Below are 26,988 nucleotides of genomic sequence, written 5' to 3'. Positions count from 1 at the left end.
ACTAGTATTTAAGAACATTCAAATTTTTAACATGATGAAGTGGAGTTTCATCTGTTTGGCTTAACTGTGCAGCTTGCTACATTTCTGCATCTGTTTGTAATTTATTTATTTTTTTCAAAAAACACACAAAACCCTCTCAAAAGGTCTCAGCATGTTAGCGCACAGTTTTGTTATACACATTTCTGTATGCAGCATTGTGTGATATACATATTGTTTGCAAGCAATTTTTCCCAATATAATATATGTTGCTGCTATTGTTTTCACTGACATATGCATTTCTTCACACATTTTTTTGGTTGGGGAATTGCATTATAAGATAAAATCTAAGGGTAGATTTTTCAAGGATAGCATTAAAATGCAAACTGAACCAAATTTCTTCTTCACCCCTAGTCATGAGCAGAGGGAATACATATTTATAATATCTATTACCTGCCCTTCATCCTAAGGTCCCAAGGTGGGCTACAACAATTAAAACACAATATTAAAAACTGTTTCAAACAACCTGCTATCTTATATATAGATTGTGGTCATGCCTTCAAAGGAAGTTCTCCGTAGTGAGAACTTATTCCTGATGCACACGTATGTATTGTTATCACTTGATGGCTGTAAAGTAAGGTACAGTGACGGGAAAAGTGACTAACCACTTGCTTGTGTGAATGAGGAACTGCAGATGTAATATCACAGGTAGAACTTTAATGTCATCTAGCACCACATCAAATACAACAAGGCTTTTCAGTGGAACCTCTTCACACGTTCAGCTTCAAGACATCAAATGTACAATAACTACGGGCAACATAATCCACTGATGTACAAGCATGTGCGAACCATTCCATAGATTGCACTTTTTCTTTCGATATTAATTCTCCCCCCTTATCTGAGTCACCACCGATTCCCTTGTGCAAGACCTTAATCTATTTCTTTTGTCTAATGAGCTGGTGAAGCTGCGAAAGAAATGGTACTAACCTTTCTTTTATATGCAATTACTGATCTGAAATAAAGCAAATACCTGCAATTGCAGAGGGAGAAGTATGGAACTGAATTAATAGCAGAATTAGAACTGAAAAACTCATAATTTGGAAGACTGGAGAATTAAAACGATTTATTTGCTCTGTACCACCATAGGAACAGATACCGACTTCAAACTCAGACTTTTATAGTTCACTAGCAACAATGCCCATCATTATGTTTAGTAGATTGTGTGTGGAGAGGGGCTGGGTTAAATGTTGCAAGTACGTGTGTGTGTGTGTGAGAGAGAGAGAGAGAGAGAGAGAGAGAGAGAGAGAGAGAGAGAGCGCTATATACACACTGGAAGGAAATAAAAGTATGGGGGTACCTTCTCCCAGATGACAATGTACAACCTGTTTTTCAGCACATTTTCATCCTCAGTTGAGAATTGTGATGGAATGCTGACAACCAGCTTTTTATAGATAGATGGATAGATACTCTAGCACTATCATTTCCTTAGATTGCTTTGAATTGAGTGCACTTTTCAGGTGTGTGTATGAAACTTTCCATCTGTGCTTAATGGGAGATGGTTGATTCCCTCTCCCACCCCCACCCCCGCCACCTTCAATGCATATACTCATTTTAAAGACCAAATTTAGCTTTGCAATTCCATTATGATTTCCTTTTGACTCTGCTATATCAATCACATCCCATAATGAATTTTGAACAAGCTTTCACTTTGCTGACATTTGGACTTGGCAATTGATTCTAGGCTCAGCTGGAGCAATACGTTTTCCTTGCTGTGTACTTAGTGAGATCATATCAAGAATACTCTGAAAATAACCTGTGGTACATCTTGGCAAATCACAGCATTAGTCCTGTGCACTGTAGCTACATCGAGCAAACACTAAATAACAAGGGAAGAATTCACTACAGACCTGTAATAAAATGCAGAGTGCCGACAATTGTCACATAGAAGCCACAGGCTTGAAATGAATATCAGAGCAAGATAAATGTCATATGGAAATTTTGCAGGAAGCCTGCCTGAGGTTGACACAATCAAGGAGAGGAAAATACCGTATTTTTCCATGTATAAGACACCCCCATGTATTAGATTACCCTTCTATTTTTGAACCCAAAATGAAGAAAACAAAACCCTAAAACAGAAGTGAATGATGATCTGCGGTGGCAAGTTTATCATTTGGGGGGCAATCGCCTTCCAAGTTTCCAGCATGAGCTGCATGCAGTGCACTGTGGTGCAGAAGCGAAGGCAGTGGTTGAGGCACCACATGCTCCCCCTCAGTGGCAGCTGCTGCTGCGGGGAAGTGAGGGGAAGGAGGATCCCAGGCAGGATCAGGATCCAGGGGGAGGCAGCGCCCACTCTGTGCTGGGCCATGCCGTCGAGCAAACTTGTGATGGCCTGGGACTCAGGCTCGGACTCGGAACCAGAGGAGTCTCAGTCTGCACCGGATCCTTTGCTTCAGGCATCATCTGAACCAAGTCTGGGGCCTGATGCTGAAGAGTCCCAGTCTGCACAGGTTCCCCTGCAGTAAACACCAGCTGGGCCGAGTCAGGGGCCTGAGCCTGCCCTGGCTCCAGATGCAGGGATTACCTCGTTGCCTTCAGCTGGGCCATCACTTACAGCTACTCCACTACCGGTTTGGTCAGGGGAGGCTAAGGCAGCCCCTGGGTCTAGTAACCCACCAACGTCTCCCGAGCTGCAAAGACTAAGGTCTGAGAGAAGGAGAGACCTGAGTAGTCGCAGAAGGAGTGCTCGCCTTCGGGCAAAACAGGGAGGTGAGTTGCCGGGGGATCAGGACCGGCCATTACCCCGACAAAGATAAAAGGTTGCCGGACCCTGCCGCAGGTTGCAGGAGCAACACTGCTGTATGCCAGACCCTGCCTGAGATCCTGTACCTGTCCTTGCCTGGTTTCCTGCCTCGTGTCCTGCCTTGACCCTGTCAGAATGACTCCTAGCGGAACCTACGAATTCTGGACCGGACCTGGACCACGGTTCTTGGTTTCCCCAGGCCCCCAATTTTTTTTACTATTTTTTAAAGCAAAAAACCTCATCTTATACATGGAAAAATATGGTATGTTTCTTTAAAAAAAGACATATAATGCCATTCTATTTACTTTAGAACTCATAAATGTATTGCTCATAATGATGAGTGAATAATTTAATAGTTAGTAGATGATGAAAGTGTAAATTGTTACATATTAATGGAAAAAGTGGTTTTGGAGCACACCCTTCATCTGCCCACAAGATGATCCCTTAATGGCAAAGTGTTGGAACCCTGACATCAGTTGGACCAAGGGTGGACTTTGGTAAAATGCATCCTGAGCGAGGATGAAACCCCCCCCCCATATTTCTTATTTTCGTCCCCTCCTCTCTCTTGCCTCCCATTCTGTGCAGGCTCGGCTCAGCACCCTGTGTGCAAGGGAACTGGCTGCACTGTCCTAAATCTGGTGGTGAGTTAGAACAGAGCATCTGAGGTTTTCATGGCTTGGAGGAGGTGTGATCCAACATCAGATCACCCTCTCCAGTGTTGGATACGGAGATCCAGTACACCCAGTACTCCCTGGGATGCCCTCCCAGGGAATGTAGGTTTGTAGCTGTAAGAGGCTTATTGACAGAATGCTTAGAATGTTAAGCATTCTGCAGAACAGTGTTAAGAACTGGTATGTATGAAATGTAAACCAGAGTTGGTACAAATAATTTGTTTATGCGACCACAACATGGTGCCTCCATGGTGAAGCTGTGATGCAAGCAACATGTTTATTTTTTAAAAAGTTGGAAAATAATTTCATCAATTGCTTTAATGCTTATTCAGATATATAACAAATATATACATTTGTGTAGATCACAAAGCATGAAAGACATAACCCAGGTGTGATTCCACAACACAAAGAACTAATTGGTGGTCATTCATAATGAGGAAAGGTAAACAGAGAAATTTCCTGTCAGATTCTCGTATGTCAAAGCTTTGCAGTATATTAACTAGAAATTATGTGTTTTGTTATTAGTTGACTTCTGTTCTAATCTTCAACTAATATAGTAAGATGCAGCACCATTTGAATTAAATGATCTCAGATGAAAAGTAAAGAAATAAAAGCACACTGTGAATTAAAAAGGGTTGTCCATTTTTTAAATTTATTTTTTGTTATTTGAGATCAACATAAGATAAAATCCTACACATGATTCTACCGCTGGTGTGAGAACGGGGGATTAAAAATTGACTCAGTCTGATCTAATGAGGCCTGCACAAATTGTGGCCCATGAATGAAAAGCTGTCTACAAGCAACACAGGGTTGGGCCCATCAGGGGCTTCATAAGCACCCAACATTTCAGAAACTTATTTCTGTGAGCATTCCTATCCTAACATTATAAATCACCATCTGAGTGCCCTACCCCAGATGTGGAGAATATTTGGCCCTCCCGATGTTGGTCAACTACAAGCTCCCATCAACCATGACCATTGGCCATGCTTACTGGGGCTGATGGGAATTGTAGTCCAGCATCAGCTGGAGTGCCAAAGGTTCCTCACACTTGCTCTACCCTATAGTTATATATTATACAAGTGTATTATCCACCTTCTGCCTTGTTTGCGCAGGATGGTGGTGGTGGTGGTTGTCTCCCCTGGCACCATCTATGTGCAACGGGTTGACATGGGATAGGAACCAGACAGTGGGGTTGCTTCTGGTAAATTGTTGGAGCAGATGCAACTATCCTTATTTCTCTCTGTCTGGCTAATATGACACAACAGGGAAATTGTGAAGCCACATGGCAGAATACGATTCGTGGCTGGTGGGCTGTGCTCAGGTTTATTTATTTTATTCATTTCATAAATTTTATATACCGCTTGATGATAGAAAAAAACTCAAAGCAGTTTACCAAAAAAAAAAACCCCACACACCACCAAATGATAAAATTATTAGTAAAAGCAATTAAAATATTCAATTCATTAAAACAGGCAGGTTGGTAGCTCACAGATTTTGACGGCCTGATCTAACACCTTTGTTTCCACATGGCACAAAATATTAACAATGGGGAAAAGAATAAATGGAAAGAACTGGTATCTACAGTCTTTTTCAAAAATTGCACTTAATCCTCCTGGAGCTGACTAATAAGACATTTTTCTATATAGCTAATTCCACTCTGTCTGTGATGTTTCTATTTGAAATTTTGTTGCCATTTTGTTCATTTGAATTTCCTGTGCAATTTATACTATTTCCCAATTCCTATCCCTTTGTTTCTCATTCCCGCATCTGTTATGTCTTGTTATGCAATCGTGGCTACAGTTTGTGTAATCGTTTCTACCGTCTAAATCGTGGAGTTCAGGTATGGAATAGATGAATGCTTATTTGGGCCAGTCATGAATGGCTTCTCAAACTGCTTCATGGTATAGCCTATATCAATTTGCCTGTGAGGTATTGCACTAGAATGAGTCGGCAACATGTGGTCCATGGGCCAGGTGCGGCCCATGAAGACCGTTTTACTGGCCCACAAGCTGCCCCTGAACTGAGCTGCCCACTTGGCGAGTCTCCCGCATGCTGTACTAAATTGGTGTGGCATGGGGACTCGCTGAGCAGTGCCGGAAATCACTTTTGCGCATGCCCAGACACTGAAAATCGCTTCTGCGCAGGCACAACTTTTGTCATCTTGGCATGCGCAGAAGCAATTTCTGCTGCCACGGAAATGCACAGACGCAATTGCCAGCATTGCGCTGCGCCGGCCCAACCAACAGATGATCTTCGTGGGAGTAGTCTGGCCCATGGCCAGTACGCCTTACTGACCCCTGAACTAGAATTTGCAAAGCTTTGATTTAAACCTTGCAAAAATTCCCATCCATATTGCCGGTTTTTGTGTATATGAATTGGTGCAGCAGAAAGGGTGGAGGAAATTTTCCCCTCCCTCTCCCAAAATAGTTCCGAAGAAGGGAGTTTAGATGGCAGAACCCATAACTTACTTTCTTTTTACTGATACCATCTCAAATCCAAATTTCAGGCAAGGCTTGGGTGGAATTTCCAAGCATGGTTTGAATAACTATGATAAACTAAGCCTACTAAGTGATGATGATGATGATGATGATGATGATGATGATGATGATTTCATTTTACTCAATCCATTCTGACTAAAAATGGCTATCCAGCCATGAATATTGCCTGCTGTAACAGAACTGGCCCTCCTCTTAGGCAAAGTGAGGCAGCTGCCTCAGATTGCTGATTCTGGGTGTTATGAAAGGGTAGTAAATGGGTTGTTTATTTAATTGATCATGGTTGCATTTTTAACCCCCATGGGGAGATATTTATAGGATTATCTGCTTCAGGTGTCAAAATAACTCAGCCATTCTTGTCGGGTCGGCCGGGGGCTAGGGCAACCCCCAGGCATACAACAGGAACGATTCTAGCCTGTCTTTCCCATCAGCGTGCAGTGTGCAGCTCTAGGGAGTTCCGAACCACCTTCCCCAACGATTTATAATGACTTATGTCTTGGAGACACTGAACACATATTCAGAGTCCAGCAGAGATAAACGCAGTCAGATCTAGGCTGAGGTTGTAAGCACTAAAGCTACTTTATTAAGCATAAGGCAGAACCAAAGAAAACACGTCTCCTCTTTCTCGTCTTCCTCGGAGAGAAGTCAGAAGTGAAAGCAAAAACAAACGGAAACAGAGTACAGTAAACATCTGCTCCCTCGGTGCTGGAATGCATAACGCAGACATGTGATGAACCAATCCTACATAATATCTGCACAGTGAGAGGAATAGAAACCCAGCAAGTCTTAGGTATAGTGTAGCTTCACTTAGGGTGTCATTGGGGTATCCAGTTTACTACCCATGCAATAATGGGCAGATTAATCAAACATAGCTTTAATGCAGGAATAGCCAACATGGTGCTTTCCAGAAATTTTGAACTACAAACCCCATAATCTCTGTCTGTTGAGAAAGCTGGCTGGGCCTGATGGGAGCTGTGGCTCAAAACATCTGGCGGACATTGTGCTTCAACTGCTGACTAAAATTCTGCCTGCAATATATTGGTTAAATGAAACTGAGTGGTCTATGACTTTGGAGGTCACATTGACATATCAGCTGTCTTCTCATCTGTCTTTGATTTTTAAAATGATATTTAAAGGTAGTTTGTTTACAAAGCTAACAGATAGTTTGCTTTTCAGGCTGAAATTAATATGCCTTTCCTCCTAGCAATATGAACCACAGATAAACTGAAGTTGACAGTTCTTAGTAGAAATCAATGTCAATGCATCCTTTAAATCTGGATCTTCCAAGGTACTGATGCGATTTGTTCATTTCTAAAGAGTTTTCTTTAGGTTGCATCCAATACAAGTTAAATTGTATATACTCTTGGCACTAGTTCATTTCTGAAGCAATTTCGGCATAGATGTTAATAGGGTATATTTTGCATTGCCGGAAAGACTATTAAATGTGGCCTTTACTTCTTGCAGTGAGTTGGAGCTTTTGCTTAATAAATTGAAGATAAAGGATCCCTGACAGTTAAGTCCAGTTGTGAATGACTCTGGGGTTGCGGCGCTCATCTCGCTTTACTGGCCGAGGGAGCAAGCATTTGGCCGCAGACAGTTTTTCCAGGTCATGTGGCGAACATGGCTAAGCCACTTCTGGCGAAACCAGAGCAGTGCACGGAAATGCTGTTTACCTTCCTGCCAGAGTGGTACCTATTTATCTCCTTGCACTTTGATGTGCTTTGAAGTTGCTTCAAATTTATGATGAACTGTGCACTCCATTCAGTATCAATATAGTCAGGCTGAAGTAACATGATTCAGGTGGCACCATTCAGCTGAGGTGGACTCTGGCCTCATCCAGCCAGGCATTTCTTCTTAGTTCAGAGTCCTATCACCATAAATGTCCAACATCTTTGCTTAAATTCATCATGAGTTTTGTTTATTTCATTTCCTGGAGATCTTAACATTATGTTTCTAGTTGTGCTTCAATGTTTTTTGTTCCTCAAAATGTATTTTTAGCCATTTTTCCCAGTAGGGAAATAAGCATTATTATTGATTGCTTAAAGGACAAAGAAGAATCATTATTATTATATTGTTGTTCTGTCCCTACATCTTTCTGAACTAACTGCAGTAACTGAAATGTCACTTATGAGTATTATCTCTGTATCATTGTTCTTTCAGAATTTTGTCATACCAGTGATGGGCATAGAGCTAATTAGTTATGCCTTTTTTCAGGATATAATTATACTGTCTGAAAATAACTGCAGCTGTGGGGGTGGGGAAACAGAGATTATTAACTTGATAGTTTCGAGAAACCTTTTATTTAATATTAAAAGTTTGGTTGTTAGTGACCACAGGTTGTGTCCAGAATAGACCCATTATATTAATGGACGCATTAAATTAAAAAGTGAGCTGAAGTTATTATGTTAGTATTCATGCACATATTTTTTCTTTGCTGGAATTGGGTTCATATAATTATTTGTCTCTGCATTACTGGAGTTAAGTCAAAGCTATTGCTTTTGCCTGCCTTCGTGCTTTTTCAATGCTAATTTTTAAGCAGTTTATTAAATCAAAGTGAGTTTCTCCCAGATCAATGTATTCCTATGAGCCTTTGATAATTGGAACAATTACTTTCCCCCATTTCTGCTAGCTTGTGCTATTTAAGAGGATTTCGCTGTGCATAGAGGGATTAAAAATGGAACTCACTGAAGCTTCGTGTTTCTCCTTGCAATACAATATCAAACTTCCCACTATTTGTGAGTTGTTACCAACACTTCCCCATTCTTGGGTGTGATTGACTGATTGACTGATTGATTTAAATATTGTCAATGCAAAACCAAAACTGACCAGCGAAAAGCAGAAATACTGACAGAGGTGCTATCATATCTGACAGTGGACATGTTTATGCTGCAGCATGTTTTGAGAGGTTTAATAATAATTCCTTCTTCCCAATGAACCATGGAAACTGAGGTTCCAGAGGTGGGACTGTGGATCTCTCTCAGCATCTTACTAAACTACAATTTCCAGGATTCTTTGGGTGGAAACCTTGTTAGACAAAACTTGACAAATGTTTATAATGCAGATACTCTGGTTGTCTCACTTTCCTGAATTGTTAGGGCTTAGCTGCTTGTATCACATCTGGGTGGTTCCCCAGATGTTGCTGAACTACAATGAACACCCATCATCCTTGACTATTGCCCATGGTGGCTGGGTCTAAGGCAGCTTGGAGTCCAACAACATGCAAAGGGCTACAGGTTCCCCACCACCTTGTCACAAAGTGCTAGAGGAGGAAAGAGTCACATTAACTGAGGCACAAGACTTTTCTGAACCAGGAAGTATTAATTCACACTGCACAACTATATGAAGCAGTGACAGCCACCATTTTGTCTGGTTTTACAGAGGGATTAGACAGGCATATGCTGGCTACATACTACTTCAAGGTTCAGAGACAACATTCCAGGGACAGTCCCAGCCATCCTGGTTTCTGATTTGATCCTGGAATGTCCTGCTTTTCCTTTGGACATCCCTATTTTCATCAGAGATATGTGGAGTTATATTACCCTTGTGCCAAGGAGATATGTAGCTATACAACCTTTCGAAGGCAGGCACTATTGGGAAGTTTTTAAAAAATGTTTTATTATGTTTTTATATATGTTGGAAACTTCCCAGAGTGGCTGGAGCAGCCCAGTCAGATGGGCATAGTATAAATAATAATAATAGTAATATAGGTCATTCCTATTTTCATTGGAGAAACGTTGGAGGGTATGTAGCTGGGATTCACAAAGGAAAGAGAGCTACTGCCATGGGTTTCCAATTATTACCTGGTTGGCCAATGGGAACTAGATGAACCTTTGGTCTGAGAAAAGCAAGGCTGTTCTTGTATGTCTGGGACCCGTCAATATCATTTCCTAATACATCTGTACATGACAGGTTTGCCAAGTTTAAATGATTCAGCTCTGTTTCCTCAAAAAAAACTCTTGCGTTGGAGCTGCATTCTTGTCATGGGGATTAGGACATAGTAGGCATTGTAAATGAAATCCCTACTGTAGCTATGAATAGCAATTCTCCAGAGAGAAATGCCTTGGTAACCAGAAAGCGGTGGGGTGATGAGGATAAAGGTGTAGGCAGTTTTGATACAATTAGGTCTTAAAATGTAAAAGATGTGTGCCATGTGGGACCATGAATATTCAAAGGAAAAAAAGACACTTTGAAAATAAGTCCTTCTGGCACAATGGGGAGAAAGTATTCAATACTTCCAGAAATTCCATAAATAGCAATATTCTATACACAAGTGGGGAAAATATAAGTAATTTGTTGGCTGTTTGTCTTGTTTGGGTCTGTGCTTCTCAAACAGTGGGCTTGGACCTCCCCAGTGGGCCTTGGGCGACTCTTATCTGGGCCTCAGTGCCACAGCCTGCCCTGTGTCTCCTGTACTGTCTTCTTGCACTGCCATAGCCTTTTTGACCAACCCCAGAAACTCATTGCATTCTGGGTAAAAGTGACCCAGAAGTTCAGAGGGGGAGAGGGAAAGGAAGGAAGATCTCCCTCCTCTAAAGGGAAAAGCCAGAGTAGATGTTAAAGGAAATTACAAAGTGAGATAAAATGTTTACTGTTGTTTTTAATAAACTTAGAGAAAGGAAGAGGGATAAGAGAGCAAAGTTCTTTTAAGGAGGAAGTGAATGTAAGTGGACAAGGGAGGAGGGAAGAAAGACAGTGGCTGTCTGGGTGGTGGTGGAATATGGTACAAATTAAATGTGAAAGGATAACAGCAGAAGAAATTTCAGGAAATGGGGAAAATGCATTTGAGAGGCATGTAGAGGAGGGGAGGGAAGATATTTAGAATCTCTGGATCAGCACATTCTGCTTAAAATAGGGAATATGTCACAGGACCTCCAGAGCAAAAGTCTGTACTCAGCTTGAAGAAAGCTGAGCTATGGAACTGCCTGCGACAAGGAAGATGCAGTAGCAAAGAATTTAGCCATTTTTCAAAGATGGCTTGTTGCGTATCTTTAGAAAATGATGACAGAAATGGCCAAACTGCCTCCATCTGCCCATACACAACTTGCACTTTTGTAGGTTTGACCACATGTATTATAAATGATACAGCTTGATAAAATGAAATGAGGCAGGGGGTCATAGTGGTTAAAAAAAAAGAACTGTAATAACTTACTAAAAGTATGCAGTACAAATAATAATAATAATAATAATAATAATAATAATAATAACAACAACAACAGTCAGTTTCATCATGCCATTCACTAGAATAATGCCTACTGCCTGACTTCCATTGTCTGATCTTTCTGCATCAGAAATCCTATTTTACTAACTTGTGCGTTTATTATTGTAGATGAACATCAATCACAACAACACATTTTCTTATACATGTTTTCTTATGCAGAAGTACATAATAGAAATGAAACAACTAGACAGTCAAATAGTAGCAGCAAAAAGTGAACCACACACATCCAAAGTCTGGCAAGCCACATAAAAGTTCACCATAATTTATCATTAGGTGAGGGTTACATCATCACAATGCATTAATTCAGCTAATGGGTTTGTCTTCAGCTGCAGAAGATTGCTGTTATTTTCTCCATTTCCCTGAGGCTGGGATTCCTTCCCTTTCATCAAGGTCCTGGAGTCTGTCAAGGAACCTAATTTTGGTCCAGAATTACCCCAATGACATGAGCAGAGCAATCCAAACTATAGGAAGCCAACATAATTCACAGTGGGATAAAGTATGGTAGAGTAACCTGCCTCTATTCCAAACTCTGTTTTGGAACTAGGCTACCGACAGGTGAGAAGCCAGAGCCTGATAGAGGGAAACAAAAATTTTGATTTACACAACCCTTTTCGCCAGCTGGGTTGCTCGGTCTCAGGCCAGTGTATCTGTGGCTGAGCCAGGACAAGAGACTTCAGCACTGCAAGCATGCAGAATAAACAACAACAACAACAACAACAACAACAACAACAACAACAACAACAACTTTATTTAAATATGCCTCCCATCTGACTGGGTTGCCGCAGCCACACTGGGTTATAAAACCACAGCAAAACATCAAACATTAAAAACTTCCCTAAACAAGGCTGCCTTGACATCTGATGGGAGGGCATTTACCTTGCCTTCCTAAGTTATACAATGGAACAAGAACACTGACTTACCTAAGCCATCACAGGCACAAATACTTGAGCCTAATTTTCTGCAGTTGCTGCTGTTTGAGCACAATTCAGAGAAACTAAAGTGTAATTAAGCTTCACTAAAATCAATGTGATTTAAGAACTTAACAGGATGCTAATGTCCCATTGATCCAAACGCACCTAACTTTTTCTGGTTTGTTCCTGTAGTCTTCGCAAAAAGGCATCCAAGTCTAAGAACCTCTAACTTCAGCTCAGAACCCAAGATCAGATGTTTCAAATAACATTGAGACAGGGATGGAATGCCAACACATCAAAATGGCTAAACCACAGCAGCGTGAGATCCTAGCTCTGTGGTTCTCAACCTGTCACAGCAGTGGGATTTTTTGTGAGCAAGGTTTTGCAGAAAGTCTGCAAAAAGATATTGGTTCAATTCATAAGGCTTACTGAACTGTGTAAATGTAAAGTGAAAAGTGGAGGTTTATGGAAAAGTCTCAGAACAACTCAGCAGTATTGATGGCCGTTAGCTAGTTATTTCAGATACTCAGCAGCCTTTTTAACTGTGCAGTCAACCAGAATCTTAAGGAAGTGTGTGCAGTTCTTTAAAGGACGGCAAGAGGTCTGGAAACTAAAAGCCAGATTTACATTTTATTGCAGCTGGAGGCAAAATTTGCTGAGCCACCAAAGGAAGTTTAAAGACAATCAATAGAATAGATTCTGTCATTAAGTCAATGTAACAAGACATTTGTGGCACTGAATTTTAGAAGGCCACTGTCATCCCAGAAACCCTTTGTGGCTTAATGTAAACTGTATACACTGTACAAACCTATTCTCTTCTGGAGGTAATATAAGACTATTTGTATATTGGACTATATATTGGATCAGTCTAATTTTAGTTTGTGGAATAACTTTTCAATTTTGAGTCTGTTCCATCACATTTCTGCAGTAATGTGTGAATGTTACAAAAAGAAATACACAGGAAATTGTGGCCGCCTCAAAACAGAAGGAAATATTCACTGTTATGAGGTGACCCAAAGGCTGCCTTAATTTTTTCAATCTCACAAGAGGGACAAGGGTCCAAAGCACAAGTGGTCACATTGATAGATCTATGCACCTTGTCCACATCCTTGAGCCTTACTAACTGAAACATATCCAACATAACAGGACTAAACAGTGCTCTGGACACCTCTTAATATTAATCAGCTCTAACAGTGAAGTCAAGATCCTGGCAGATGCAAGCAATTTTATCCTCTAAATGCTTTGCAAACAAGTCAAGGCAAGTTGCTGTTGGTTCTGTCACTGCCTTCAGGCCAGCCTGTAAAAAGCCCCATTCTAGGTGACGTTATGAGGATGCAATGGAGGCAGCAAAGAATGCCCTCTTTGTTGCCTTTACTTACTCTAGGTAGGTTCAGTGATGAGCCTTCACCAGTGTTCAGTTGCATTCGACTGGAGTTTCCCTACACTCACATTCAAGTTTTCCCGCAGCTTGTATCCTCACCCAAAGGATTACAGCAGGGAGCCAAATGGGCTTTGTGAGCAGGAGACTGTGCCTAGGAGTGATTGTTTCAAAGGAATGAATGAGCCATTCAGATGTTCCAGAAGTCACTATGTTCCCTTTCTGCCTTGAAACGGGTGACTTATAGTGCTGCAAAATTATAAAACCAGGAATCCAAAGCTAGAATATCTGAAATGTGTTAACAGTTTTAAGGCAGGCTCCATCTCTCTGGCTGGCTGTGGACATGGCCTCTTTATCTTCTTCTCTTTTGAGGCACTTGGGCTTACTTTACTGAAGCCAAGGGCTTCGCGGCATTGCCTCCTTGATGAAATCAGAGCTTCATTGCTTAAAAATGATAGCAAGCTGCAGTTCATCAGACTAATTGGAGATACTGTACAAGAGGTGAATACTGGAGGCATAGAAGAAAAGTGCTAATAACTCTCTGAAGTGCCCTTACTGAAGTCCCCAACCTCTGACAACCCCGGCAATGGATTATAGCCTTGCTGCAATTTGGTACTCAGGCTGAGAAAGTGGGTGGCAATTCACAACTATGGGACATGCCACTAGCACCTGATTGGCCTCTTTATCACTCAACCTCATCTAGTCCTGATATTTCCACTTAACATTTATACAGCAGTTTTTGTCCATTGTCGGTAATTATTGTAATGATGCTGTTAGGTTATTCAGTATTATCTCCTTAGGCAGATGGGGCTTGAGGCTCAGATTTGGGGGACAGAAAACTAGTTCAGCTTGTGACAGGTCAACATTTGAACAGGGGACTCCTGGTTTACACTCCTCACTGCTAGCCAACACATGCCAAGTTCACTATATAACATTCAGTGATTAATTTGCATATAGAGTATCCTATTTCTTATTTTAAAGATGTATATCCTGGCTTTTAATTGAATGACCCTCCAGATGAACATAATCACAAAAGAAGAGTCTGCTGGAACAGGCCATGGTCTCCAACTGCAGTTTCTGGCATCCGCCATTCAGAAGATAGAACATGTTGCAGATATTAATATTGCACAATTTGAAGAGACTGGAAGCATAAGAACTGATTCCTTTTGGAAATAAATCATTGTCCAGGCCTGTAAAAATATTAGTCAAACTTTTACTGGCAGAACTCTTTAAAAACAAAACATAAGCATCAATGATACATCCAAAAATATCCATACAATGTCTTGTGCTGTCCAGCACAGGCTCAGCATCTTGGAAAATATGAAATAATCCAAACAGACCTATAAGCAAAGATTTCTCTCTCCCTCTCCACAGCCTGCATTCCAGCCCATTTGCCATCTTAGGCTGTTTATTCTCCCTTTAAGACAGCTTCATTTACATCCTTACTCCATGGAGTTTGGGAAACAAAGACTCAAAGGCAATGCTCTTCAAAATGGAGATTTGCAACCTAATACCTTCATCACATGATCTAAGGTTACAGCACTCACTTTTAGCTGCCAGAAAAACGACAATCAGTTAATCATTAACTCAGCAAGAACTTATAGTTCTTTAGAAACAACATGGGAAAAACCCCGATGTTAGCAACTCTTCAGCAATACAGATTTAGCCATTTTCCATTTTAAGCCTTCGTTACTACCTATACATTTTTTCATTTCTGTGTGAATTAAATAAATTAGCTATTGTGGATCATATAAAAACAAAACAAGCACACTTCCTACACACATACACACCCCACAATGGGCTTAGCTTTCTGGCTAATAGATATGACCAGGTGTGCTTCTGCAATGCGAGGGCAATTAGCAGTTAAGGCAGTTTTTTCTTTCTGGCAGAGAGATGGAAAAGTAGCTTCCTGCATCTGCTCCTTCTCTGGCTGTTGGCTGGGTCCAGGCTGTGATGATCTTCCTAGGAGGCATGGGGGAAGTGCAACATCACAGTGACCTGTAGTCCTCTGACTGATGAACAAGGCCAATGTGTCCTCCCACTCTGCAATCCTAGGTCAACTGGCAAATTCTATTTGGGCCATGAATATGAAACCTAAGCACAACCGCATAGTGTTTATTGAATGCAGCTTTAAACAATAAAGTGGCACAGAGGTTGTCATTGATGAAGGTTTCTCCAGAGGCTGCTTGAACATCTCTTTGCCTCCCACGCAGAACTTGACTGTGGCCAAATGAAAAGCAACTGAACTACACTCTCTAGTGACTTCCAAGGCTCAGCAATCTACAAATCTCTATGTTCAGTTTGTTTTAAGGCAACAAAGTCTTCCTGTCAAATGATATTGGGCTCACTGCTGGCAAGTATTTTCTCATCCTGATAAGCCATGCTCTTTCAAGTTTGAATAATCCTTTCTTATTTTTTTTTCTGATGTGGGGGGGGGAGAAGAGCTTTGATCTGATGTCTTTAATGGTTACAAAGGCAGTGTGGTTTGGGTGAACTTTGGAAATGCTTTTCATTGGGGCAGATTAAGGTTAAACATGACTTGGAACTACTGAAACAAGGAAGACACTTAACATCTTGTGTATTTGAAGATTAGTCTCATGGACATGTCCTACTTGAAAGGACATCCTAACCTCCTTTGTAGATATTATGTGCCATTACTAGAAATACGAAAGTTGTATACCAGCTAATTACGATCAGAATGTGTTTTTTGATCATGTAAAGGACTGTGCTTTAAGGGTGAATTCACACCTTCAATTTGTTTTCTCCCATTATTAGATAATTGTCTGTCTTAATAAGAGACAAAATGAACCATGCGAACTGATGTGTGACTATAGACTCAGGCAATCAAGTTGATGATGATGGACTAATTGGAAAGATCCGTTCAGTGTGCTTTTCGAGATTTTCAACTTAATGTGATGCAATTTTGAGGGCTTTGGGTGTGACTATAAGTTTTTGAAGATGCCAGCCTGCAACAAAAAATTAGAAACCCTGTGTTGAGTTCTCCCTCTGGGTGTCAGGGACTGGCTGGATGATGAGAAATGTTGGCAGGCTCTAGCCAGGGAACCTCCTAGAGAAGACCCACAGGAGGAAGGCTCAGAGCCTGGGGAATGGTGGTGGGACACTGAGGACAGGTCAGAGGAGGAGGAGTGGTTGGAGGCTGAAGAGGCAACAAGTGTTAGCGAGCAAGAAGAGCAATGGGCATAAGAGCAAGAAGAGACAGAGGCTGCAGAAGCACCCATAGATCTTGTCATTCCTACTGTAGGAAGCTCCCCTTCCCCCTTGTCTCCAAGGACACAGAGAGCTTTACGAGTAGCAGAACAAAGAGCACAGGTGGCCACTCCCTAACATAGCTTAAGGCTGCTTGGGAAACATCTGGCTGAGGGGGAGGAGACTTAGGGGGAAGTAGGAAGTGTGGATCATCAGCCCTGGCAACTGTTTCATAGGGACCAGTCCTATTCAGAGGCATTGCTGCCTTGTATGCTGCTTCCTGGAATAAAGAGCTAACTTTTCTGCTCATCTCAGCGTCTTGAGTGCCGACCTGCATCTGAACCAGCCCTGACACTGGCTAACCTAAAGTACCATTCTGTGCTGCAATACCATAATATTCTACAGTAACCTGGTCAGTAACCTGGATGACTTTAAAGAGGATTAGACAAATTCCTGGAGGATACGGCTATCATTGGCTACTAGTAGCCATAGTAGCTGTGCCTCACCTTCACTGTCGGAGGCAATATGCCTCTGAATACCATTTGCTGGGAATTGCAGGTGGGGAGGGTGATTTTGCACTCGGGTCCACCTTGCAGGTTTCCCATAGGCATCTGGTTGGCCACTGTGAGAATAGGATGCTGGACTAGACCAGCTACCGACCTGATCCAGCAGGGCTCTTTATTTATTGGAATAATTATAGGCTGCACTTCCATAAAAATACATCAAGGCGGTATATAGCATACCGTAATGCTGGTTGGTAAAAAGAAATTCACATCACAAAGACCTGCCTGTTATTCAGACAGGCCTTTGCAATGTGAATTTCTTTGCTTAGGATATAATAAAATAAGGCAGGAGTGATCCCTGCTGATGCTTAAATAGCAGGCAGTTCTACTGGGAAGAGCCTTTCCTGCCAAAGGCTTGGTCCCCAGTAAAGGGGTGGAGAACCTCAGGGTGTGGAGAACCTCAAGAAGTTCCCCATCAAAGGATTGCCGTATTTGAGGCAGAGGATAAGGAGTTACGCTCTTGTGAGAAGTGAAGACACAGCACATGGATGCTCTTCCCTGTTGCAGCCAAGTGTCTCCTCTACCATGTACTTCTAGCATTAGATGGTGCCAACAAAGCATCCTCTTGAATCTGGATTCTTGTTGAACGATACCTTTGGGTTGCATTTACAGGTAGGTAGCCATGTTGGTCTGCTGTAGTCGAAACAAAAGAAGTGTGTATGCACACGAAAGCTCATGTCAATAACAAAGTTAGTTGGTCTCTAAGGTGCTACTGGAAGGAATCTTTTTATTTTGGGTTTCATGTTTGCTTGTTTGCTCGATTTGTCAGTGTAGATGTGATTCGCCAATGGAAAAGTGAAACTTGCTTTAAATGTTTTTAGCCCCATAATCCTATCTTTTCCCTACTGCCACGGTGACCTGCTTTTTTTGGCAGGCAGTAACACAATAGTTTTCGGGGAGAAAGTCCTAGGTGCTGGATATGAATTTTTAAACCTTTTGCTGCTTTCCCTCTTCAAGCTCCTTTGTCAAAAGGCTGCTCTCAGCCTTGCTACAGCCTTGAAAAATTGAGAGAGCCCAGCCCAGCCTGAAAACAGTGTCATTCCTTTTCACACTTCTCAGAGGGATGCCTTTTGTTGGCATTATTATTGCAGGCTGCTGTTCCTCCCCGACTAAATAATGCTGGGTTTTGTATTGATCTAAAGCTACAGTTCATGAGTTGCAGGTGCAGCAGAGAGATGGCTTTGTAGAGAGTAAAGTGTTTTTAATGCAGTTAACTGTGAACTGCTTTTTCATTTGGCAGTAGATTAAAATGGAAGTCTTGATTTATCACGCTGCCAAAATGGGTGGCCCCGTTAGGGAGTCCTCCTGCGTAAGCATGGAAAAGGACAGCGGAAGAAGACGGCTCTCTGGCGAACTTACGTTCACCCACAGAGACACATGCGTTAAGTGCTAGGAAGTGTTCCAGCAAAAGCTTTCCCCAAAGAAGGCAGCAGTTAAGATAATTGTTAGCCTTGTGAGATTTCTCAGGGGGAAGTCATTCTTCACCATCCCCATGCATTCCGTAGGGAAAACGAGTTGTCTTTATTTAAGCAAAACAAAACACACCCTCCGTATTTCTGATGATATTTGGTTGCAGCTATATTCCACCCTGAATAATTCATACTTGCTTAATTTCCTTTCTCACACACTTTGGATCACATTAGATTCATGTGCACTATCTTTTTGCTAAACAATTTTGGACTGAACAATTTAGGGGAGGCAGCATTTTATGATCAGCATGGCAGGATCAATCTCCAAACTTGTGCGAAAAATGGGCTCAGGTGCAATTTATGCTGACTTGGATGCATCCTTTGCCAGAGTGTTTATGAGAACTTGTTTAAAGGGTGTAAGTTTGGTGTGTGTGTGTGTGTGTGCGCGCGCGCGCGCACACAACACCAGTTAACCTGGCCGGAGGGTTAATGCAGTATAATTCAGTTTGAAATTTGTGGTTGGGCCTTGCATGCAGAATGATTGCTGCCAATATTCATTCTACCCATATTTATTATTAATGCCTGTGTAAGTGATGACCAGGGACATGGGTGGCGCTGTGGGTTAAACCACAGAGCCTAGGACTTGCCGATCAGAAGGTCAGTGGTTCGAATCCCCGCAACGGGGTGAGCTCCTGTTGCTCAGTCCCAGCTCCTGCCAACCTAGCAGTTTGAAAGCACGTCAAAGTGCAAGTAGATAAATAGGTACTGCTCTGGCGGGAAGGTAAATGGCGTTTCCGTGCACTGCTCTGGTTCGCCAGAAGCGGCTTAGTCATGCTGGCCACATGACCCAGAAGCTGTACGCCGGCTCCCTCAGCCGATAATGCGAGATGAGCGCCGCAACCCCAGAGTCGGTCACGACTGGACCTAATGGTCAGGGGTCCCTTTACCTTTTTAAGTGATGGCCACAGAAGCTCTTGACTCCTTGTGTCTTTGCGGCTCGGTCTTTAAAAAATACACCATGGTTTATTTTTATGTCTGAACTTTGGCATAGTTCTTATCGGCATCTGTCTGTACCAAGAGACAATGGAAGAGTGCACCACTAGGGATAAAGTCAAATCGCTGGAGAGTTAACAGCACCTGATGTTGACTGTAGAGACCAATACGGGAGAAACACATTTTATTGCAGCTAGGGCAGATGAAGATGTCTAGTTTCAGTGTTGCAGGTGCACCATGGCATTTTGTCTCTCTGCACTCTTCCCAGCAGTAATTTCTCCTCTGGTCACTGCTGTGGATACATTACCATACTACCTGTCTCCAGGATCTGCTGTCCTCTGCAAGGGGTTACCACACAGTGGAGTCAATATTGTGATGTCACATTTGCAGGCATCCTTATAACACAAAGTGGTGCCTGACGCCAGCTCCCTGTAAAGCATATCCTTGGGGATCCTGCCATCTTCCATACTGTTGACATCAGCAAGCCAATGTAGATATCACAGAGACAGAATTGTGAATATGCTGGGAATGTGAGCTTGGGAGAGCACAGCTTTGTTTAAGACTCTGTTCTGCCATGTGATGCCCAAAATCTTCCTGACACGGTGCATATGGAAGACATTGAGGCATCGCTCTTGGTGGGTTTAAGTTGCCCATAACTCATTTCCATAAAGCAGTACATTCAACATGCCAAGCCTTCATCTTGGTATTTGTTATTCATCATCATCACCAACCTTTATTACGGTCCAGAGACCCAACAAATCGTTACAAAGCAATACATAATTCATACAGCCTACCTCCAGGTTAAAGAAGCATTTTGTTCAGAATATAGGGATCATTGGTTCTTGCAACCACTGATAAAAACTTTGCCACTGCTAATGTTCTAGCATTTGTCCGGTCTTCCAATAGGAACCTGACATAGTGAACCTCTGATTTTCCCGGGAAAGGTACCAGCAAGGGTTATTAGTATCACATTCCTCCATACCCTTTTGGAAAGGCAAGCCTATGAGGATGTCCAGCTCAGCATCAATGGAAAAGTTGCTGGTTATGGTGGAGCCCAGGTGAACAACATTGTCTACCACCTCAATTGTGTGCTCACAAATGCTGATATGTGGAGTGATGGCACATCCTGACCCAAGATGTTGGTATTCATCAGGCTAATGGTGAGGCCAAACTCCATGCAAAATGGGCAAAATGGTTGATGAATCTCTGTAGAGCTTTCTTTGAGTGCCCTGCCAAGGCTACATCATTTGCAAACACATATCCTGGATAAGCACCAACAATGCAGAGGTATTCACACGGATGGTGGTAACTGCTCACATGTATAAGAAAATACATTGTGAAAAATTGCCCTTTGAGTGTTTTCTTTGCAACTTTTAAGCTGATTTTTTGTTTTCTGATCTGCAAGAACTTGTTGGGATATGCCTATCACCCATCTCTCTTCAGTTCTTCAATATTTATATAGCCCAATGTTTGCATCTGTTAAAAATTATGCTTACAACAAATTCTCAGTGGCCCATGCACATTTTTCCCATCTAACATCTACCAACACTCATATTGTTTTCAGTCATGCTGTCAAGATTTGATAAATCAGGAGAGAGAGCAGAAAACTACTTAAGTGAGAGAATTTACTTTTGTTCATGGAGGGTGTATTGGCTCCACATAATGTTCAGAGATAAATTCATTAGGTTAATATGCTACCAAGAAGGGAGTGGAGAGGAAGAGATCAATGAGCAACAAAATTAATCCCATTCTTTCTTGCATTTTAAACCAACTTCTCCTCCCTACGTAAAAGCTTTCTTTGAAAAAGCTATCCATTAGCAGTAAACAGATAATGGCTTCAGAAAGCAAACCTTAGAACCCCTTCGATTTCTATCTGCAGCAATGACTGAATCACCGCAGGATGCAAATAAACAGAGCCTTGCATCAGCCCCCAAGCCTTCGTGTGTAACAATTTTATATCAAAAGTTAACAGTAGGACAATATCTTTCTTAGGCTCAACAAGAGTCATAAAGACGTGAGCAAGCTTTCAAGTTAACAAAGACTCTTCATTAGGGAAGAGTAAATCTGTCACTTGTGCTTTTTCTCAGTTTTTCAGTCTTAAGCAAAGTTCTGCACATTTCCACATCACTGTTTTTGATTAAAATAAATACAGCCTCATGAAAATTCATCAACATTTTAGGGTGGGTTTCTTATAACAAACACATATTTTAATTTTGCCTAATACACACATTTCCCCAAGTATGGAATTTTCACTAATATATGCCTTTTTATGGAGACTTTGTCGTAATACAGTCGTATCTTGGAATTTGAACGGAATCCATTCTGGAAGTCCATTCAACTTCCAAAATGTTTGAAAACCAAATTGTGGCTTCTGATTGGCTACAGGAAGCTCCTGCAGCCAATCGGAAGCAGCAGAAGCCCCGTTGGATGTTTGGGTTCCAAAAGTACGTTTGGAAACCGGAACAATCACTTCCAGGTTTGCAAAGTTCAGGAGCTAAAACGTCCAAGTTCCAGGGCGTTTGACAACCAAGGTACAACTGTACATGTGTTTTCGTACACAATGCTTGGCTGGAGAACTGCATTGCAAAATTCAGAGAAAAATGTGAATTTCAAAGCATGGCTGTTGTTGTTATTTCTTTGGTGGGCATGGTCAACCAGTTTTGTGATGTCCCCCAGATTGTGAAACTCCTTCCTCACTGAGGTGCACCATGGCCCCCTCCTTGCCAGTGATTAAGTAGGTCTTAAAAAATGTCTCTTAAGCATGTTCTTTCAGAAATGTTTGTTTCAACAAAAGTGGTTCTGTATTATAATACAATTGGGTGATAATTTATATAGATGTTTGTTAATGGTTTTAATGAGTCTAGATATTTAAAGGCTTGTTAATATCACCACAATTCTAATACGTTAGATTATATATTGTTTAATGCTGTTGTGAGCCACTCTGGGTGGATTATTTTTATTTGCAAATATATATCACTAATATTAAGAGGGGAAATATAATGGCCGTGAACAGCAGTAATATTATATTCATTAAACAAGTACATCACAAATACATCAACACAGAGGGATCAGGTGAAATTTAAGATGGGGCCTAGATGTCAATAAAATAGGCATGCAGTACTATGCGCAAAATGATGACTTATAATTACTTTATATTTTTAATAAATAAAATAGTAGCCATTGCATAGTAGAAAAGCATGCGAGCTAGAAAATAAAAATAGAAAACCAGGTAGAAGGTAAATGGGATGGAGTAGCCTGGAATAAGTCATGGCTGGCCGGCTGTATTTGAAACCAGATTTTTCTTACCACACCTCAATTTTTAGAAATTTTACTTATCGTTTTGTCAGGCACAAGGCACCATTCAGATGGCCTGTTAGAGAAGTTCTGTTTAGCGTTGACCCATGTGGCGAATCACTGGTGCTGATAAATAGTACTTTGCCATGTCCCCTCTGATAGTTGATTCCCCCAAACTTTCTTTCATCTCTGCTTACATTTATTCCTCCATATTAAAACACATCTGTATATCTTTCAGAAAGTTGCATTGCTGAACAGTGAGAATGACAGCAGGGCAGAAACGGGGGGGGGGGGGGGCTGTTCTCAACCATTCCCTTTGGAATTTAGTCACACGTTTGTCAAAGCTTAGTCCCAAAGGGGATAATTTTTCCTCCTACCCAAGCTTGGAAGAAAACTCAATGAGCTGGTTTATGAGGCTGGGGAAGACAATTAATTTACTTATTCCAGCAGCAGCACCTATGACCCAACATGCGTACAAATTGTATCCTTTCCTCTATTCACTGTACCACTGAGCCAAACATTTCTCAGAGACGTTTTCCTGAGAACATTTTTGAGCTTTTTCTTCTCGCTCACCTATCAGAAAAAGGCCACTTTATAGAATTTTCTCATAACGTTCCACATTTTTAAAAAATGTGCCTGCAATTTGACACACACAAGGCCCTAGAATGATGCTTTGTCCCCATGTGTTGTGGAGGATAAAAAATAGTGACCAGGCTTCCCAAGGAGTTGCTGCCTCTGGAGCAGCAGCAACAATGAAATCGTGTTTGGGTTTGGAGTGGGTGAACCTGTGCTATTGCCACTGCTAATGACTTTGCTATCTGGAACTGGCAACACATGGAATCTAATAACATCAAGACAGTCACAGGTTCCTCCTCCCTGGAATAGGATTTGCTTCTGAATGTCCACTTCTTACTAGATTGCAGTGGCCTGCGAAGCACCTGTGCATGTTTCACATAAGTGGACAATAGCATAGCCCTGGCAGATTCTGATGAATCTTCTGTTCAGTATTGCGCCTTGTGAAACATCAAATCAGCTGCATTTTAAATCAAAGCACAATTTCAGAATACAGTGGTACCTCAGGTTAAGTACTTAATTCATTCTGGAGGTCCGTTTTTAACCTGAAACTGTTCTTAACCTGAAGCACCACATTAGCTAATGGGGCCTCCCGCTGCTGCCATGTCGCCAGAGCACAATTTCTGTTTTCATCCGGAAGCAAAGTTCTTAACCTGAGGTACTATTTCTGGGTTAGTGGAGTCTGTAACCTGAAACGTCTGTAACCTGAAGCGTATGTAACCCGAGGTACCACTGTAGTGCTCTTCGTGATTTTTGCAATCTACATTGGAATGAGTTTGGTAATCGTAGTCTTACTGCAGATCTACTTTGCTAAATTTTTATGATGTGGTTTTTATAAAAGAGCTGTCAGAAAAAGAGAGTGTGAGAGACAATCAGGTCTTACCATCCAGTGCCCTTTCAGATACTTTAATTTATGCATGTAACATGCAAGCATTCTTCCAGCTCTCCAATTCTATGATTCTGCCCTGCATTCTGCACAATACATGCCTGAAACCTGTTCCGTTTCATTAGGCTCCCACTTGTGTTGATTGTCTCTCTCCCCCACCCCCCGCAATGACTGGATCTAAATTATTTTTCTACAGTTACATTGTTTAGCCTGTATGTTCAAAGGTGGTGGTGGGGGGAAATCCTCTCATATTTTTTTGAAAGCCCTAAAGGGAACTGTACTTTTGTTAGTCATTCCTGTGAACAGATGTGCACTGGTGAGCTTAATTGGGCTACAGCTGGTGTTGATGATGTGTGGCGAGAATAGACGGGCTGGAAATCTTGACATTGTGTATGTCATTGGCTTTTCCGTGTGTGTGTGTGCGCGCGCGCGCGCGCGCGCAAGTATAAGGCATATCCAATGTAATATGGGCTATATTTCAATTTGGGAAAGGACTGTGGCTCTAGCCGCCTTCAGGTGTTAATCCACACCTGAATGGGGACAGTGGTGCAAGGATACTAGCTCTGCCCTTCTCTGATGCTATTTCAATTGCCTTGCAGCTTTTGGATGATGACTGTCCATCACAGGGGATCTTTTGAAACCCCGTGTGACAGGGGATGGGGGTAGAGCTTGTGTGCTTGTCCCTGCAGTCCACCCTACTTGTTCAATTGACACCAGAAAATACATCCTAAAGAGGGCTATGACCAGTTGAGAAGGATTCTTCCTGTGGAGGTGCTACAAGTTAGATTACTCAGGCTTCAGTTATACATTTTATTCTAGTAGAAAGCTTGTCCTTATGCTCTTCACTTAGATGAAGGTTTTGGATCATCATGGTGGATCCATGGTAGATGAGTGGCAAAATCCTGCTGAGATGAATGACTGGAGTCCCCCCACCAATCTAGGACATTGGTGCAAAATTTGGTGCCTAGTCTCTGACCATTCCAAATTATGGGTGAACCCTTCTTGATAGTTACATGAGTTAAAAGGGCAAACAAGTAGATGCAATTAGTTTGCTTGGAATTTCAGCTTTAATTCTTTTTTTAAAAAAAAGAAAGAAAGAAAGAAAAGCTTGTAGCCCTTGTGGTTGCAAAGACAGACCACAGAAGCAGAAATAAAGGGGGTGGTTAAATAACATTTCCAGAATCCAAAGCTGTCACTTCCCAAAGCCGCTAGCAACAGAATAAATTATGCAAATATTATATCAAGCTTTTCTTGGTGTTGAGTGCCAACTACCTTGCCAAAGAATTTTTTTTCTCTTTTAGCACAAGTTGCACACCATTATTTGGATTGGTTAAAAAAATGTTGCCGTGTGGATTGCTCCCTGTTCAGGACTCTAAACATTCTATTCCATCCCCTGTTCCCCTGTTTTATGTTTCCCTCAAAAAGCATCAGCTAGTATTTTGAGCCCACTGGGCATGCTGTTTTTTGGAAGAAAGCTTCTTTCTCAAGGGTTCCCTTATGTTTGCTGATGGTCCTTATTGTGCAAGGATGCCTACATGGCTTAGACATACAACTAAAACCAGCTAAACTCCTGACTTTTCAATATTCAGCATCAACTTAGGCAATTTTGTTCCGTACAATTCTGTCGAGAACCTACCTTTCTGTGGTCTTTTTTTTTAAAAAATCATCTCTCTTACTTGACACCTAGATGAGAACTATACTGTTACATTCCCTGAAGAAACGCAGTAAAAGAAAGTTTCAGTGACTCATTAAAGGAAGGTACTGGTGGTGTCTGAGCAGGAAAGCTTGCCCCAAGTTAAGTCTCAAAGCAAAACTGCAGTTAATGCGAGAGAATAGGTGTTGAAGATTTGAGGTTTCTAGGAGTTATGTAGAAGTATCCAAAATGCAAAGCAATTTTAAATGCTTCAGATTCAACACATTGTTTTGAGTAACACCCTTGTTGGCATTCAAAACACACAGTGGAAAGAGGACATTAAAATCAAGGTGTGAGCTTAAATAATAATGGGATTTGAGCAGGCGTATCTAAAATAGTGGAGCCAGAATGAACTCCAGATGCTTCTTTTCCGTCCTCACTACATTGTGTTAGGTAATGTGAAATTGAAAGAACATCCTCCAAGTGAAAAGTTCAAGCTGTTGCTATCAGAATAAAAAGCGTTAATATTAGCCTCTCTCCACACACACCCCCGGCCAAATATCATTTTTTAAAAAACATATCAGGCATTCTTCAAAAATTCATTGTTCCTTTCTCCGTCAGGGACTTTGCCACTGCTATGGTTCTTCGGCATTTTAATGCTCTCCTTCCAAGTAACATTTCTACAGGGAAATCTATGCCTATTCAGAAGCTGGTAGATCATTCAGGGAAAACCTAACACAAGAATTCTATTCCTGCTTGCTATCTATTTTATGTACAAAGATCTACCCGCTGCTTAATAATAATAAACTTCTAAAGTAACCCTCTATTTATTTTGTATGCTGGTTCATTATCTGTGCATTTGGACACCTCTTAATATATCATAATCAAATTTTGGACAATTGTTCCTGAGTTCAAGGAGCAGATATTCTTATGTTCAGATAGAACTGGACACAATTTTGAAACAAGATGCCACACTAAACC

At 41.5% G+C, this 26,988-nt stretch overlaps 1 protein-coding gene across 5 annotated transcripts in view; it reads left to right on the top strand.

The window, feature by feature from the left end:
• Positions 1–26,988, top strand: part of CCSER1 (coiled-coil serine rich protein 1) — a 715,014-nt gene that overhangs the window by 616,063 nt on the left and 71,963 nt on the right. Inside the window, exon 11 of one of the 5 annotated variants that reach the window (XM_081876748.1) lies at positions 3,809–3,849. The exons of the other annotated variants lie outside the window; for them this stretch is intronic. Coding sequence (XP_081732874.1) covers positions 3,809–3,822 — 14 coding nt within the window. The 3' untranslated portion in view covers positions 3,823–3,849. Of the gene's footprint in view, positions 1–3,808; positions 3,850–26,988 lie in introns of those variants that run through there. 5 annotated transcript variants of the gene reach the window in all.

This window comes from Podarcis erhardii (assembly GCF_964252035.2).
Source record: "Podarcis erhardii genome assembly, chromosome: 9".
NCBI lineage: Eukaryota > Metazoa > Chordata > Lepidosauria > Squamata > Lacertidae > Podarcis > Podarcis erhardii.
This window is presented reverse-complemented; position numbering and strand designations above follow the sequence as displayed.